This window comes from Oenanthe melanoleuca, chromosome 1, assembly GCF_029582105.1.
Source record: "Oenanthe melanoleuca isolate GR-GAL-2019-014 chromosome 1, OMel1.0, whole genome shotgun sequence".
Classification (NCBI taxonomy): Eukaryota; Metazoa; Chordata; class Aves; order Passeriformes; family Muscicapidae; genus Oenanthe; species Oenanthe melanoleuca.
The window spans coordinates 97,999,554-98,018,156 of record NC_079333.1 but is presented as its reverse complement, the minus strand read 5'-3'; the positions used below and the strand labels follow the sequence as shown (position 1 = coordinate 98,018,156).

General features: G+C 42.7%; 1 protein-coding gene across 7 annotated transcripts in view; it reads right to left on the bottom strand.

The window, feature by feature from the left end:
- Positions 1-18,603, bottom strand: part of CNKSR2 (connector enhancer of kinase suppressor of Ras 2) — a 216,351-nt gene that overhangs the window by 17,382 nt on the left and 180,366 nt on the right. For 4 of the 7 annotated variants that reach the window (XM_056498623.1, XM_056498634.1, XM_056498644.1 and 1 more), the window contains one exon: positions 31-227. In XM_056498623.1, the coding sequence (XP_056354598.1) occupies positions 31-227 (197 nt within the window). Of the gene's footprint in view, positions 1-30; positions 228-9,836; positions 12,731-18,603 lie in introns of those variants that run through there. The other 3 variants (XM_056498663.1, XM_056498673.1, XM_056498680.1) reach the window with 1 other exon arrangement.

Sequence of the window (18,603 nt, the reverse complement as noted above, 5' to 3'; positions counted from 1 at the left end):
GCAGGACTTCTCCTCCCTGTTTTATCTCACCTTTAAAGTGCTTTTCAGAATTCGCAGCTGGTGCAGTTTTTCATTGACTACTGGATCGCTACATCTCTTTATAAAAGATTTCTTATATTCCAGCTTAGTGGAAATCCGGTGCTCTCCTAAAGGAGACAGGCTGGCCTGCTCCAAGGCTCTGCACAAATCTTGCAAGGAGTCTGCTGTTTTTTCCTCTACAGTTTCAACTGTAATGAGACAAAGGGGAAAACAAAAAAAAAAAAAAAAAAAGGAGGAAGAAATAGAGAAAGCAACAATGTATCGTTAATGTGATTACATGAAGACCTATCAAAAACCTTTGCAAAATGCTTTAACAGCTTTAACCAGACCATAAAGAGAATATTTCACACCTCCTAGGTTCCAGAAAAGAGTGCTGCTCCTTCCTGCTACTGCCTTCAGAAGAAAGGGGAAAAACTTTCAAGAATGTAAAATCTTGACAGGCAGAGGAAGAGGGAAAAAAGAGAAACAGTGCAAGGTGCAATAATATTAGAGTGACTTATTACCAGAAATCAGATTTCTGGTATTGCAGTTTTATAGTTCTGATTTCCTTGTTACAAGGAGAGGAGGTTCCTGCTAAGGAACCCATCAGGGATCACATCTCAGACTGAAAGTGCTGATAACAGCACTCAGGAATTCGTGATGGTGGCCCTGGAATGACATGTCCTTTTCCTGCCTAGGAAAGTCCTCTTATTTTTGTCTCTTATTTTTGATACTCAGCTGTTCTTCAATGGTCAGCAGTGCTGTCACTTATGCTAGTCTGTTACTTTACTATTACCTGAAGGCTCAGCAGCAGACTAGAGACTAAAAATAAGAGCACCACCATGACCTGGCAGCATGGCAAACCAAAAATGAGCTGTTTGCATTATAGTTTGGTTTTAAAAAACTAATATTTATTATATAATGTATCAAAATACATAACTATGAGAAGTATTTCTTTATTATAGGTTTAAAATATTTGTTCTAACCAGTATTGAAAGCATTTAAAAGTAAAAATAAAAAAGGTTTTGCTTCTTTAAAAACAAAACCAAGCAAAAGCTGGGGATGAAGTGTTACTCTGATACGAGCATTTGAAATTCTTCATTTAGAAAACATAAAAACACCTCAACCTTTCACACAATGTTTCCCAGAGGAAACTCTTTGGACTCCCTACAAGCTTTGTAAGCCCAGTGCAGTGAGGATCAGCAGAGTGGGGATCAGGACTGGCAGGGCAGCCCTTGGGACAGTGTGAGCTGTGTCCCTTAGCTCTGTCCCTTGCACACACACACACACACACACACACGTTCCTGCCTGTGCATGGCCCCCTGGCTGCTTCCAGAGCCCTTGGGATCCCCCAGCCAGCCTGGGCATTCCCAGTGGTGCCTGTTTTCCTGGCTCAGGGTGCCTGTGTCCTCAAGAGCCTTTCCTGGAAGCTCTTGCTTGGTTCCAAGCATTCGCTTTACCCTGTGACTGACCCTGCTCCAAGACAGTCATTTCTACTGGCTGAAAGTTACCACCCATGAAGTGCCCTTAAGAAAAGAACCTCAGTGTCCTCAGTGATTAGAGGCATTTCTATCAGCCACCAAGAGAGAAGAGAGTTTGTGTTTAGAAGTGACATTTTTAGTCCATCAAGAGCTACCTGAGGCCACCTCCCATTCAAGCCCATACTATGCAGTAGGGCAAGAACTCTCCTCAGGCTCAGGCAAGAACTCCAGAAACCCAAATCCCCTCACCCCATCACAAAAAGTGTTTGCATTTGTACAGACCTTTCTACAATCCAAGAACTTTGCAATTGGCAGCTAAGCAATTCATCCCTCCTTCATCTCTCCTCAGTTTAATTCATTTGCCTTTTTAGAGGGCAGCTGTTTTTGAATTACACATTTAATTTTTTTTTAAGCTATATGGAAGTAAAGAAGGGTTGGAGACTTTTTATCAATGGAAGTATTTTGAGTCTGCACAGAGCTCCCTAAATCATTCCATCCTGTGCTACCCTGCTTGGAGCTGGGTTCATCACTGTCAATGGCAGCCAGGACTGAAATACAATAGAAATGAGATGCTTATCTTTTTCTTGTAATTTTCTTTCTTATTAAAACATCTAATGGGCTCAAAGACAAAGCATTCAGTACCTGAATAATTAGAGTGGTTAAAATCTTTTGTGGTCTTTTCAGCCTTTCTTAAGGAGTCTATGCAGCAATGAGATTAGAAGTTTGGGGTCTCTCTGTCAGCTCCTATTGCTGAATGCTGATGCCCACCACACTGACAGCTGTGGAAGGGAGGTGATTTGCTAAAGGCAAAGGGAAAACTCCCTCCTGGTCTCACACAGGAGTATTTGACACCTGTTTCTCTCTTGCTATGCAAGGCAAAGGGGATGGGATCTTTCCTCAGGTGCTGTTTCCCAGCAGCACTGCCAAGGTTGCACAGAGGGGATTAGGACAGGGATGGCTTGCTAAAGAACCAGGCCAGCACTTTGACTCCACACCATCTAAATTTACCACATCCAGGCTTGCCATCAAAATCCATGGCTTCAAAACACAGAAACTCCCCACCAAGGCAAAATACAGCATTTCAGTTCAGCCCTAAGGTTAAATACTGAACCACAAGTGCCTCTAATGAACCTGGATGGCAACATGGCCTCTGTGAGCACAAACCCTGTGCCAGGGGGTTTGTCCTGCCCTCCCTCCCCACACTGCTGGGATCTGCTTGGCTGGTGCTCCTCAGGGCTCAGCCCCTGGGACAGGCACCCACTGCTCAAGGTGAGCCTCAGAGGGAGTGTGGATAGGGGACTGCTGCCCTGGGCAGATGGGAACAGCCCTGGGACTGCACAGGAGAGGCACAGGACACAGGAGAGGCACAGGGCACAGCAGAGGCACAGGGCACAGGAGAGGCACAGGACACAGGAGAGGCACAGGATACAGGAGAGACACAGGGCACAGGAGAGGCACAGGGCACAGGAGAGGCACAGGACACAGGAGAGGCACAGGAGAGGCACAGGGCACAGGAGAGGCACAGGACACAGGAGAGGCACAGGATACAGGAGAGGCACAGGGCACAGGAGAGGCACAGGGCACAGGAGAGGCACAGGGCACAGGAGAGGCACAGGACACAGGAGAGGCACAGGAGAGACACAGGGCACAGGAGAGGCACAGGACACAGGAGAGGCACAGGACACAGGAGAGGCACAGGATACAGGAGAGACACAGGGCACAGGAGAGGCACAGGGCACAGGAGAGGCACAGGACACAGGAGAGGCACAGGAGAGACACAGGGCACAGGAGAGGCACAGGACACAGGAGAGGCACAGGACACAGGAGAGGCACAGGATACAGGAGAGACACAGGGCACAGGAGAGGCACAGGGCACAGGAGAGGCACAGGATACAGGAGAGGCACAGGGCACAGGAGAGGCACAGGGCACAGCAGAGGCACAGGAGAGGCACAGGACACAGCAGAGGCACAGGAGAGGCACAGGACACAGCAGAGGCACAGGGCAGAGCAGAGGCACAGGACACAGGAGAGGCACAGGAATGTGCCCTGGGCAGATGGGAACAGCCCTGGGACTGCCCAGCAGAGGCACAGGACTGTGGGGCAGCACACAGGCTGGCTCAGGCAGCAGAACACTGACAGGTCTCTGAACACAGCAGCACTTCACCTCCACACGGCTGGGGCTGCCTCCCCCACACCCTGCCACTGACTCGGTGATGTCACCAGGAGCAGCACGACAAAAAGGGGACAGGATTTCCTGAAGAGGAAAGATGAGGGAAGAAAAACAAGTCCCTTAAATGTCTCACTGCTGCTGAGGCTGGGAAAGCTGTAAAGAGGGCAAGGTGCCTTGTTCACCATGGTGGGGAGAGGGCAGTGGGCGTCACACAAACACACCCCAAGCCCTTAACACTCTCCAGAGAAATGCTGAAGGTGCTGCTGGGCTCTCAATGGCTCTCAGTAGGCGGCAATGAGATTACACACACATCTCCCCTCCCTCAGCCTTCTGCTGGAGCCTTTGATTGATTTCCTGTAGGTGTTGGTGAAACCCTTGGCACCATAAAGCATCTGAGGTATTCTGTTAGATATAGAGCCAGGCTTAGAACATATTTTCTGTTTTAAAGTTGGTGGATTTGTATGCAAGTCATGCTGTTACAACATGGCTGTCTCGTTAAGGAAGAATAAGACATCTGGTAATGCTTTGTTTAAGTAGAAAATGTGGTCTAATAGGATTTGCAGGTGACCTCAGACCAGCAGCCAACACAAGTTGTTTTTCACACTCATTCAGCTGCTGAGTTGCATCTTTCCTGTTCCTCTGATTGCACTGCCAGGTTGCAGTTCCCACATACTGCTGAAAAGCAGGGTCTCTTCTCTGAAGATGTATTTTTGTCCCCTGCCCCACACAAGTCTGAACAACTCTGTAACTCAGGAACAGAAATAAAGATGCACAAACTGCAACACATGGGATCTAAATCTGGTGAGAACCCTATCTTCCAAATGCAAGAATATACAGACACTGAATTTTATAACAAAGAAGCTCCTGCTGTCTTCAAGTGATTGCAAAGCTATTTGCATTCAGTTCTGGAGATAATTAATGCATCTGTCTAGTAAATGTTGTGTTAATATTTTTCACTATTCTGCTTTCCATAGGAAGTCTCTGAACTTTTTGTGCTTTGTCCTCAGTTCTTAGAATGCAGTAAATATTTGTAACTACTTCTACATTTTCTCAGGATAGAGAGATGAAGATTACAGCTGAGTTGGTGAAACTCCAACAGGTCAGGAACTGTTTGAATTCTTGGCATTCAGGAAAATTTGGTGGGATTTCCCATACTGTGTTGTCCCTTGTTGAAAAGAGCATGCACCAAGCTCTGTGATGTACTAAGTGTAATCACCTCCTGGCTCTGTTAAGCAATTCATCCTTCCATTATTTCCCTCTTATAAACCAAGATCATAAGATCACAAGGTACTTATGTGAAAAAGTGACCAGAGAGAAAGTTACCATTGGTATTTGCATGGATCAAGAGATGATTGGTCTGTGTAAACTGATGATTCAGGAAGATGGTACTGAATTAGAACCCTGCAGAAGGTCACCACTGCAGCCCAGCTGGCTAACACATTGCTCTCTGAATACAGAGAATCTCTAGGCACACACTTCTCATAAATCTGCTCTAAATATATGGAATAACCTCCAGCAGTTTTCAGTGGAGGTCCCTGCACTTCTGTGATTCACTTTTCTGCTAAAGCTCAACCTTGCATGGTTTCTGTCTTTCAGTGAGGTACCAGGGGAGCCCATGATTTCATGTGGGGCTATGAGTGAACAGAACTGCCTATGGAAGGATAGTTAATAAATTTTGTCATCTGTTGACAAGGCCATAATTTTCAGGGATCAAAGCTCTTCATTGGGGGCCCTCTGGTCTTTGCCAGTGCCTCAGACACCTCACAGGCTCAACTCTGCTGCTGTAGACTTCTCATCCTGACTGATGGGCACCACTGCCACCCTGATGGAATTCTCCATTTCCCCACTCTCCCCTTTACTGTTTAGTGACGCACTTTCCTTGGCTGTGCAACTCCTCTCACACACGCCCACTCCTCTCCCTGCAATCAGCCCTGCACTGGAACAGAAGTACCACCTCTGCAAATCCCAGAAAGCCAAGCTGCTGCCAAGCCTGTGACAGGAAGTGAACAAGGCACAGTCACACTGAAATCTCCAGGCTCCACTGAAATTTAAACTCCCATTTTCACTCCTTTTGGTGGGCTCACTCCCACTGGCAGAGGAACCAGCTAACCTCAGCCTTCTCAGGAGATTAAGGAGGCACTTTTGTTAGAATACATCACTAATTACATTATTAAACAGCTGCCATGTTATTTTCTCCCTCCAAATCCCAAAGATTTGCTTCCAATTTGAGAGCTACACCTTTTTTGCTTCACCTTTTGTGCAGGGGATGCATTTACCTCAAGTGTCCCAGAGACCTTCTGAGAGTGAAAACAAAACAAGAAACCTCTGGGAAATGGTCACAAGTTAGATAAAAACAGCCTTGGGTGCACAAACCTCTGGGTGCTTTTTTTCTCCTTTGCCTTCCTGACCCTGATGTGTCTATGCTGGGAACAGACACCCTGGTCTGCCACAGGCTAACTAAAAACTGAAATAATCCCTAGCAAGAAAGCATTTGTAATCTTCTCTGCCATGTCTAACAACAGGGGCTATCAAACCTTGCCAGGGTTTCACTGACAGGGAGGCAGAGCAGCACACAGATGGCTCCTGACTCCTGCAGCAAGCTCTGCAGCCCCAGCTCAGGCTGTGGCCATGGCATGGAACAGCCTGGCTGGGCTTGTAAACCCCAGCAAACAGCAGAGACTGAAGGGATCTCCCCAGATACAAGGTGAAAAAGTAGGAGGATGAAAGGAGAGTGGAGGTGGATTTTAGCAGTGTTGCAGCAGAGGGGAGAAAATAAATCCTCTGAAGAAGCAGTTGGTTTCTCTTAAATCCAACTTTGCTGCTGTTTGGGTTAATCATTAGGAATCCAAACTGCCCAAGAGTGAGACATACCCAAATGCTTCTAATACAAAGATTCAGGAATGAATATTTTTAACACTCTTTAGATGGCTGGCTGGCAGACTAAGCAATGTATTTCCTTTCCCCCATCACCTAAAAGCTAAAAGGAACAAAGTGATGAAATCAATTTAAGGTTTAAAGGAGATGGTGTCTGCACAGCTGAAGCTGTGCATGACCTCACTCCTACACAGGCTTGGGGGAAGCCTCAGTGACATGGAAAGTCAGCTCCTGGTAGGGAAATGTTACAAGTCACATCTCTAATTACTGAGAAAAGGAAGAAACAACACAGTATTTAAGCCTGGCATGGTACACCTGGCAGGAGGGGCAGTAAAATGCAGGTCTACATGGAAACAGCTGCTAATCATCTGCTCTGGGTAAAATAGAGCAGATTTCCCTGCTAAAGTAGACACCTATGCTATGTCCTATGCCACTTTAAAATCAAGGCCTGACTGGATATGTGATTACACCTCTAACACACACACACATAGATTTATATATGTATGTCTATACACACACACACACACACACACACACACACACACACACACACTCTCTAGCATTTTAATGTTTTCCAGAATTGAAGAAAAGTTTAAGCAAGCTGAATTAAAACTAAATTAAAAGCAAAACAGGGGCTTCTTGTGCAGTACCCAGTCTTTGCAACCCTTCTCTCTGGTACTTATTCCCTTTCCCTGCCTTCTTCTGATTCAATCTGGTTCTCTGTCCTTTCTGTCCCTGTGTATGTGCAAGATTTTCCCAGAAGTCTTGAATCAAGGAAGGGAGGAGCACTGTTTAAAAACAAGCTTTGATCCATGTGTTGAGTGAAATATTAGTAGCTGGAGGATCATTAAATTTTATATTTATCATATTTATTATTTGGTATTTATTCAATGCAGGTATTATATCTGGATTTTACACCACCATTTCCTCTAAAGTGGAAGTATTTTTGGGTTACTGGGATTGTTGCACACAGTTTCTATTCTTTCCTATTACGTAAACCTGCAGACAAAAAAAAGATACTCCCTAGGGAGGGTCTCACTGAAAGCACCAACAACAGAGTTCTGCACTTGCTGGAGTTTTACACCCAATGCTATGAGCCTGCTTCTCCTCTCACATGCATGAGCATAAATTTGGTTTCTTGAAATAAAGTGAACTGTGCAGGCAAGTGGAAAACTCATCACCCAAACAAGAGATACCTGAAGGTATTTCAGGCATTTTCCACTACAGCCAAGTTCATGATCATGATCAGAATCAGCCTAGCCTAGCCTCTGTAATGCCTGACAGATGCCAAGACTTTGCTGTGGCACCAAAGGCCTAATTCTTTTTGTGGACTACTCATGGCATATCAGTTTTCCTTTTGGGTCAGCAGAGCCCTGTGAATCTCTTGTGTGGTGCAGTCACCTCTCTGGGGATGTGTGCAGTGTCAGCTGGCAGGATGGAGCATTCACATGGGACACCTGGGCTGGTCTCTGAGCCTCACACACACCTCAGCCACACCTCCTCAGCCTTCCATGCAACTGGAATTGCTGACTAAACACAGCTGGCACTGAACTGAGCATAAGGAAAACCCTCTCTGCCTCTCCCAGCAGATCTGCATTGCTGAGCTGCAACATTCAGCCACCTCTGCCATCCCCTCAGTGAAGCACAGGTGCCAGCAAATGGGCTCCTGTGTTAGTGAGAAGGGACACACACAGGAAATAATTAGCTTTTTCTGCTGGTGCTGCCTCCTGACAACTCCTGCACACCTCAAATGAGCATCTGTAGCTCCCTCTTTGCTCACAGTCCTGCTGTTCCATGAGGTTATATTGGTGGGCTGTGATTTCAGAGAGGACATAAGTCACTCCAAAGCTTCCCAAAGTCACAGAATTCTGATCAGTGGCAGAATTTTCTGCAGTAGGGTTAGAGTTGCATCCCTCCTTGGTTTTGGATATGATACTCCACTCATTAAGCTGCCTATGAAGTCACCAGTTTAACCTTAATCTGCTGATTTTTGTGGCTCTCTGGGAGAATTTCACACAATGAAATAGGATGTCCTGACATTTTTCTGTGCCACACACTGATATAAGTGCTGTTTAATTTCACCACAAGCTATCAATGCTGAAGTAGAATAAACAGACCAATAACATTTTGATGGTACACTTCCCCTTGGGCCCTGGGGAAAAAACAACAGAAAACTTGTATTTATGAGGAATGCCAGGAGCTGGAGCAAACTGGGCAAAATTGCTAGACACATGGGGATTCTGTAACTTTTAAACAGGATGAGGAGTTCCTTACAAATAATAACTCCCAAGTAATACAGAGAAGCAATCACCCCTTGAGGGAAACACTGCTTGCACAAAGCTAAGCAGGGGCAGCAGTCAGAGGGTGAAAGGTTAAGTGACAAACGATACGGCCCCAGCGACATTACTCACCAGTCAGAACCAAGCCACAGGCACGCTCGCACAACTGCAGTGCCTGTCAAGGTTTATGGGATTGACACCTGAAAGCAAGCCTGAACAGATGGGGGACGTGTTCCTGGTGAGCAGCACCCACCAGAAAACATCCAGGCTACATCCCAAGCTGCTTACTTGTATGAAAATGTAGCACTGAGAGTGAAGTTTTCCAAAACGCATCAGGAAGGAATTGCAACCCTGCTTTCAACATGGGAGAAACATCAGTGTGGGCAGGGGCCAGGTTAACTGAATCTCTGCCTCAGTTACCTCTGTAACTCACTGTGGTCTGCACCTCCCGAGGTGTTTCTGAAAGGGACCTGAAATACTTCCCAAAACGTTATCCCAGAAGATGTCATATTTATTCAGACATTCAGATTTATTATTGGGTTTATAATTGCACATTATGATAGCTGCACTGATTAGATTCCAACCTAATTAAGCTGCACCCTGATTTACATCTTATTTAGGCAGGGCACAAAACTGCCAAATATTATGCACCCCCCCATCAGCTGCTGAATGCCCATACACCCCCATGGTCTGTAAGCACCAAGAGAGGTCAAAGCACCTTTCAGAACAAAAGCTATTGCTGTGAGGAGTGAAATGCAGTAATTCCACGTGGCTCTTCTAGCCATCACTCATGCCATCAGATGTCAGAATGAACTTGTGGACATGTATGGACCTCAGAGGAAAGTGCTCTCAAAATTGGCACGAGAGTGGTCACAGCAGAAAGGTCCATTCCCCACCCACTGGGCAGAATGTGTTTGCCACAAAAGGAGCAAGAGAAAGGAACTGAACATCAGCCCTGACAGACGATAGTTACGCAAAAGCAAGACAGAAAATTTGCTGGCTTATTTCCTTTATTAAGCCCAAAATAACACCTTTAAAAAATCCTGACTTCATGAATAAATCAAATGCCTTCATTAAAGAAACATTTACTGCCATTTTCTATACTTTATTTTAAGGCATACAGAAAAATATTTAACAAATGTGTATGCAATTAAATGCCAGGGACTGCTAATTACAGCCCTTCTGAATGCCTCTGCAAAACAAAGATACTCAATACAATATGTTAGAAAGGGTGGGGAAAAGAAAGAGAGGAAGCTGAAGACAATCTAACAGGCATTAGTGCAGATATATGCTGGCCTTTGGCTACAAGCAGCAAATAAGCCATCAGTGTAACCCCAAATGGCAGCCAAAGGACATTTTAGAGTCACATCCTTGCTTCTGCTTCTCTAATTCATTTCCAAAACATTTCACCTCTAACTAATTATGGAATTTAATGACAGAATGTAAAGGACTGGCTGGAGTTGCAGGCCATTCCAACAAGGCTTTAATCACATATCCTTCAGGTTGCAGAATCTTTATGTACTTAGCAGTGATTTATCATTCCTGGCAGAGGCAGGTACTTCAAAGGCAACCTCATATAAAAAATAAATTCTGCCTTTGCCAAGCATTGGAAAGAGCACTGAATTAAATTTTAAGATCAATTCCTATAGACAAACTCAGTGGATTTGTCTATCTGGCCAATAGGCAAAAATTTATGACAGTACAGTTTTGTAATCAATAATAGCAATACAGTGCATGTTTCTGATTAGAAAAAATTAAAGATGCCAAAACAACATTGCTAAATATCTAGGCTGTTTTGTGACAGTCCCATTGAGCAGAAACATAAAACATGCATTTTGATGAATTTCCAACTAGTTTATGTCATACTATATTTTTATTTTTCAAAAAAGGATATTAAAACTATTGTAAGCTTTGTCACCTGCTGTAAGGCAGAATGATGTAATTTTATTCACTGCACATTTCCTGTTTGTGAGGCAAAAAAGCATAATTTACTTCTTTATAAAAGGGAAATATATATATAACTATATATATATATAATTTTATTGGTATTAACATAATGCAATACCATACATTGAGCAAACAGAAAGAAAACATTTCAAAATACATTTTTTAAAAGTATCTCCCCGTAAGATAGTATGAAATATCAAGTAATTAGCATTAACATTATTACAATACACCCTTAGCCAAATATATTAAGGAAAATCCACATTCTAATCACAGAGATAGAGGCAAACATCAACCCATAGGGGACTTAGAACATAATGATAAATACAATATCTGAATCTACTTCGAGTGACATCCAGACAAATACTGGCCCCAAAACAGCCCTCTGGAGTCTGGGTGTTACACAGAGAATACTTTGTGCCTGCTTGGCCAGGCAGCATCACTCACATGTTTTAGTCCTAGAAGATAAAGAGGAACCGAAGAGTTTAACTGCAGAGTCTAATAAATCTCAGCGTGAGGTATCTTCTCCATCATCATCCAAACGAGTGCCAGTGTACCCTCTGAGAATTCATTACAAACCACTGGGTAAATGCAAGTCTCTGAAAGGCCTGTACATACCTCCACTTGACAGAACACACTTAGTTTAGCATGACACAGTAAGGAAACTTCCTTCGCTAATGGGAAGCACGCTTAAATGACACGACTCTGTCTGGTTGGCCTGAATGGTTCACTGGAGTTCAGTACAAGCAATGGGAAATTACAGTTACCATGGCTGAATCCCTCTTTAATTCCTCGAGGTGTGCAGAACAAAACTGAGTGACAGCAAAGCCCTTCCCCTGCCAAGACCCTTCTTCCCCTTCCGTTCTCCCGTGCGGGGGGCAGTATTTTCTGCAAATGTGCTCCATGTAGACTGGATCTGACTTTGTGCCTAGTCCCATTGTGGAAAGGGTGCATTCTTCAAAAGACTGGCCATGCCCTTTGACACCTTCCTGGAGGCCTCATATTCAGGCATGTGGTTGTCTATGCTTTAACAGGTCTGTTCTCTGTTATAAACATCAAAGTTATTCAAGAAGAACTGACTTTCTGAACGGAGGCCATTAGGTTGCTTGCAAGAGGCTGAAGTTGAGTCTCCGTCGTGCCAATTCTCTAATGATAAGTTTATCAACCTTTGAGTCCAATCGGTTCAGTGCCAAGAGATGTGGTTCCCATTTGACATGGAGAGGTGCTATCAACTCTCGCAGTGTATTAGCCTAATATGATAAAGCAGTGATACAATATGTTGAAAGATCGGTGATGTGCCATTATTTCCATATCATATTAGTAAATTAGAAATACTATCATGCAAACAAGAGCAAATAGCAAATCTGGCATACAGTAGCAGCACTACAGAGCCTTTCTAATCTGCATGCAGCTATGCTCGTGAGGACAGAGACATGGCACTGTTCTGCTATTACACCTCACTCCATTAAAATATCCATCCCTGATGCAAAAGAGGTATTTAGGGCAGAAAGTTATATATTTTCTTTTTGTAGATATGTTTTTAAAAAGAACAGAACAAAGACCAATTAAAAAAACCCCAAACAACCCACAAATAAAACAAGAGAACAATACACATCCTAACCAACTTGGTTGGTTTTCTCCATGTTGAAGACACATTAGCTCATTTGGAAGCACTGGGAAAGGGTCACATGAATGAGGAGAATGGAAGCAAAGAATGTGCCCCAAATCCACCAAACGTGCTACAAACACAGAAAAATATCCTGGTGGCAACTTATGCGTGAACTAGAAAAAGAGGTGGCACAACACAATCTGGCTCCTCTCGTTCTCCTAGCTGACAGTCCAGCGTTGTGCAATGTTGGGTGAAGGATAAGATACAGAGCTAGGAGATCATGTGATTTTGCAACCACACTGATATTACACACTTCCATAAGCTAGGGCTTGAGAACTCGAGAATCTTTGTGGACCTGTGTTAGCAAAGAAAAGAGAAAGAGAGAGGTGGAATAAACAGCATACAGCTAAATTGTTTACTTAGAGTTTCTGTGTGGATATGCAGTCTCTGCACAGGCAATTTCAAAAGCCTGACTGCTCTCAGTGCAGTCCCTGTTCTATTGTCTACTACACTAAATTGTAATAAAAAATGAAACTCCATGGATCTTTATATCCATTGCCATTTTGAATCCCAGATATGAAAAGCTGGGGGATGTTTTCTTGTTAAAAAAAAAAACCAACGCTTTCAGAAAGAGTTCAACTGTGCATAATGTAAAGATGTACAAACTCACTCCAATTTAACTGGTGAGATTAGTTTAACCCCTGTTAAAGAGATTTTCTTTCCAAAAGACATGACAGAAAGGAAGGAAAATATCAAGCATTGCCATTTTTATTCTTGAACACATCACAAAAGGTCTGGAAAGCAGACAAGAAATGTTGTCTCAGGGACAGAAAACACAAGGTAGAAAGAATCCCAGATGGAAACATTGGTGCCATTTACTCCATACATGGCAGCAATTGGAAATGAGTTTCAGAGAGGCAGAGGGTGAGCAATGCTACACAGAACTCAAACCCAGTCCAGCCTCTTCTCTGTTCCTGAGATTTCCTGGGATTCTGTGCGTCAACAAGGAGAGGAGGAAGAAGAAGTGTGAGGAAAACAGTTTATATAACTAAATTCTAAGTATAGCAGTCAAGAGAAACTTTTACATAACCTATTGTTTAAAATAAAAAAAATTTGCTTCCACAACCAAAACGAAAAAAACCCAAACCCAACCCCCAAAACCAAACCCCCAACCCCTGACAAACAAAAGGCCAAACCAGCACATTTCAGGACTCAGGGGTTGAGGAAAGGGAGACTTTGTAGAGTACAAAAGGGATTATTTTTCAGATTTCATCCTGTTTTACACTACGAACAGTTGCAGCATTGAAAATAAGAGTCTTGGATTGATTTGGAAAAGGCACTAAGTGAAAGAGGATACTGCTGCCTCATAGGTATCACTTCTGCAGCTTCAGGAGATCCTGTCATCTTATGGCTGTTCTTCATACAACTTAATCACTAGGAATTCAGAAAGTTTGTTTCAAAGGTCAGGCTTTGGCAAAAGAAACTCGCCTTTTTGTGAAACAAGGTGGCTGTGAAATAAAGGAGGGTTGCTGAGTTAAGGCAAGGGCATTGTCCAGCAGATGTCTATGCCCAGCTCTTCCTCATGCCCAGCTGAGTCCGGCAGGGACATGTCCTCTATCTGTGGAAGAACTGTGCTACCTTCAATGCATGGTGGGACAGGACTTGTGTTATGTACATAAATTTCAACTAAATTTTGCACTAGAAAACTATTTCTGAAAAAAACCTACTAGTAAGACACACTTTTGTAAAGACTATTCAGTAATATTGCTAAGGTTTGATTATTATATAAATTACGTAAGTTACCAAATACTGGTAATTTTTCACTATCCCAGTTTGTATTAGTCATTGTGCATGAGCAGCCTTTCATTAACCTCTTAAGGTAAGTGGTAGCATATGCTGTCCTATTTATCTTAATGTGAATATTATTATCAGGCACTAGGGGGCTTTTCTAAATAGATTTTCAATATCACTTACTGATAATAACTAAGCATTTAGAAAATCTGCTTCTCAGTTGTAAAATTATTTTTCCTTATCCTTACAAACCCCACATTATTCTTTCTGTATCCCTAAAATTAGCAAATTCATTTATGTAAAAAATCTCCAGCATATGGTTTTGTTTCTAGATAAGTGTTTTAAAATTTGTTTTAAAGGAGAACAAATACAAATAACAAAGAACGAGTAACGTGCTTTTGGACGGATACTTATCGACACTACAATTCATGAAACTCATGAGACTTGCAAACATTTTGAAAAATAAACTGCCATTCACATACAAAAATGAATGTGACCCTGTGAATACAGCAAAGCAAACTTACTGCACTTACCAACCAAATTATGTCTGCATTATGAGTTTTATGACAAATGACCTCCCCAGAGTGGTTACAGACACAGAACTGTCTGCTTTAAATCTCTGCCTATTTCTTCAGCTGATCTGGCCACGTGGGATGTGAGGAATCTTGTATTTGAGCAAACCTGCAGCAGTAGGAGTTACTTTACTCATCTAAAGTGGTAGAGACAGAATGCACCTGGGCTGGGATCAGCCCACCAAGCAGGAGCAAAGGGATGCTCTGCACGCCGTTCTAAGCCAAGTGTCAAAAGCCAATAAAAATGTAAGCAAAGGGAAGCAGAAATTTCTTATAAGAGAAATATTTAAGAATCAGAATCAATAAGGTCTCAAAATGGCTCTCACACAAGAAGTCCTGTATAAGGAAAGGGGCACAGGAGGTCATACAACTCTTTTAGACTGATTAATAAATACATTTTTAAGGAACACCAGCAGTCACTAATGAGAAGGTATAAAGTTAGGGTTTTCACTTTGATGTGTTTTTTCATAATAAAAAGCACAAGATTTTACCCCTGCCACTTAAGAGTACACTTTTTTACCAATCTTCACATTATATATTTTGCCTAAACAGACTACAAGACACCTGGTTATCAAATGTTATGTTTATGACAACTTTTCTTTTCATATAAGGGTCAGGTTGAATAATAGTAGTTTAATAAACTTACTTTTTAAATATATACAGAAATTTTTGAAAATTTCAGACTTCCCATCTATAGTGATCATCAGTAAACCTATATCTACCTTTTGAAGATCTACCCTTTCCTATTTCGTGTACAAATTCCTACATCTGTCTACGTATTCAGGAGAGAAGAACTTTGACTGGAAGCCCTTACCTACTATCTAGTCCAATAAGAAAGCTTATCTAGTTATGCATTTTCCCCTAAAGGTAAATACTTTGCAAGAGTGATCAGGCTCTGAACAAGAACGAATGTAAAGAACAACAGGGAAGAGAAAACCTTCCCCATGTGCCACACACTGTGACCTGGCTGTTTCTGCTGAAATCCGGTGGCAGATACATCTCCCTCCTTACTAGGGAAATGGCTCAAGGCTCTCTGACACAGAGTTCTGGGGAGCAACATCAGCAGATCTGCAAACTGTCTATTGCTCAATGATGGGAAGCTCCCACCACCTCCAGGTCTCAGATGCCATGCAGGGATGAAAAGGAGCTGGGAGAGAGCCTGACAGTGAGACTGCTTGAGGAAGGAGGGTTTTGGTGACACATTTGGTGTGTCCCAACACTGTACTCCAACTCAGCACCTCCACACATTATCCTGTGGGAAGCCAGTTAGGTATGGAAGCAATAGCAGGAGTCACTCAGGACTCCCCTGGAGACTTCAGTAAAGGGCACTAAATCAAACAGTTATAACACAGGAGTGTGCTACCTGCAAATAGCAAGTTTCAGCTTTTCCAACATCACAATATACACTTTAGTGTCCCCCATGTCCTGACTGAGGAACACCAAGAGCACAGGTGTTCTGTGGGAAGCACACGGTGAGGAAAAGGCACAGGGAGGACAGATGTTGGTGCCAGCCCACAACCAACCTCCAGTGCCTGCTCCTCTGCAGGTGCTGCAGGTGTCCCACCAGGACAAGGCAGTGGAAATCACAGGGCTCTGATCAGCAGGCATTTTTCCTCCCCATAGCACAGTATTTCTAAATTGCAAATGTAACCCAAATCTCCTAAGCACTTCATGTACTACAGCTATTGCTAAATAACCCTCTGTCTACCCAGTACTAAAGAACTAAAGAAACTAAAATGTAGCACACTAAATTGCCAAATTACTAACTCTTACTATATTATTATAGTGTATTACATTATATTATTCCCAATTCTGCCCCTATTTTGTCCCTCCATATTAGATATATCTCATGGTTATTCTTATGATGTTCAGATCTCTCTCCAATATCTGCAAAACTCTCTCCTTCAGCTCATTACCAGGGTCTTAGATGGTTATGTCAGAAAATAAGGTTATTCTTCCAGAGTAGTTAGTTTTGTAACCATTGCAAAGTAATACAAAGAGCTGTTTCCAGACAAAGGAAGCCCTCTAATTTGGGACATAAACAGTGAGACACAGTTGAATAACCATGTTCAGGAAAAAAAACAAACAGCTGGCTGAACTTGTCATAGTTTTATATACATTTAGAAGGTGGAGGATGTAATCACAACTTTAGCATCCCACTGGGCAGTTTATGAATTCTGATAATGATATTAAAATTTCTGCATATTGGCACTCTGATTGCTGGATTGCACAGAGACTTAAGTTACATAAGCCTATGAGACAAGCCTCACCCAGGAGAAGTCTATGTTACATCCCAAAGACAAGCACATGAGGCACATAGCTAATGATGAGATTCCTTTCAATACAATTCTTAGTACTACTGTAAGCTAAAATCAGCCAGGCTATAATTGTAATGGCATATAAAGCTCAATTTAATCAACCAAACCTCCTGCATTGTTTATTTTGAGAACTGCTTGAAAAGCCATGTCCTTGTTTGCTGATCATAAAGCAGGAACTGTAGTTCCAGTCTATCACTCCATGAAAGAGTTAATGTACAATACAAAAATGGGAGCTGTGTTTCCCAACTAATGCTTTGGACATCAGCCCTGAAAAAAAGCAATGTAATAATTTTTTGCATTGTTATCAACGAATTTTTTAACAAGGAGCATTTAAGGAGATTTGGTCTTACTATTGTGACAAACTCTTCTCCATATTATATTTTTAATTACTTTTTCAAGAAGTGTATTTTTTTTACATTAACTTACTCAGGGTTTTAAAATCAGACAGATACCTATGGCATTAATTATAGCATAACAAATTTAAATTTACCCAAACAAATTTTTAACTTCAACCAGTAGAAGCCCGTTTGGTCAGAGAAGGCTTTACAGCCCATCATCAAGTAACATAATTGCTTTTTCTGACAACAGAAACACCAATGCACAGACAAAATCCCTGGTGTGACTAAGTTACACCCAGCCAGACTGTCATGTTCCCTGCCAGGCTTCACCCAAGGGCAGAGGATGGAGATGCTGCCCCTGCCACAGCTGAAGCAACCTGCCATCCATCCTTTCCTGGGATCCCTTCTCTGACTGGGTCAAGAAAGAGCCACAGATCACCTGAACACTCTAAGTTACTGATAAGATACCATGAGGTTAAGGTAAAAAAAAAACAGACTGAGAAAAAAGTGTTATCTTCTTTGTGCCACATTTGGCTGAGGTTTTTCAGCAGCTTTTGCTAAAACCTCCAATGGGAAGGGTGTCAGTTGGGGGAAACTGGGGGGACAGATTATTATTATTATTGTTATATTAATATTGAGCACGTTGAGATATTTTAACTTAATCTGGAGCTCACTGGAGGGGTGCACACACAAAACACAGACTCCACTATTTACTCCTGTGGCAAGGGCAAGAAGTGAAATGTTGGCAGCACTCCTGGCTGGCTGTGCTGTGTTTAACAAAGGTATTCCCCTCTCCTCTCCTCATGTTCTAGCACATACTTCATCTGCCAACCCAACTAGCCTTGACTGTTCCCAGGCAACAATTATCATTCTGCTCCAACTCTATTTTTGACTCAGTCAGGTCTCTTTCAGGTTTGAGAAGGACCATATTTACCAACCAAAATGCTATCAGACCTGAAACCCTCCCTCACAACAACAACCTGAAATAATACTGCACAAAATTAGCATATAAAGAAATTGCTTTTAGAAGCCTTGCTTTTAATTAGTTTGGCTCCCATAAAAGTAAGACAGGAATCACCTTTCTTATTCTAAACCAATGACTGAGCTGCTTTCCTGACTATGGTGTCTTGAAAGCCCATCAGACCAACACAGAAATGACTTCCTTGTTTTCCTGGAGGAAATTCCTTTACCTATTTGAGAGTATAAAAT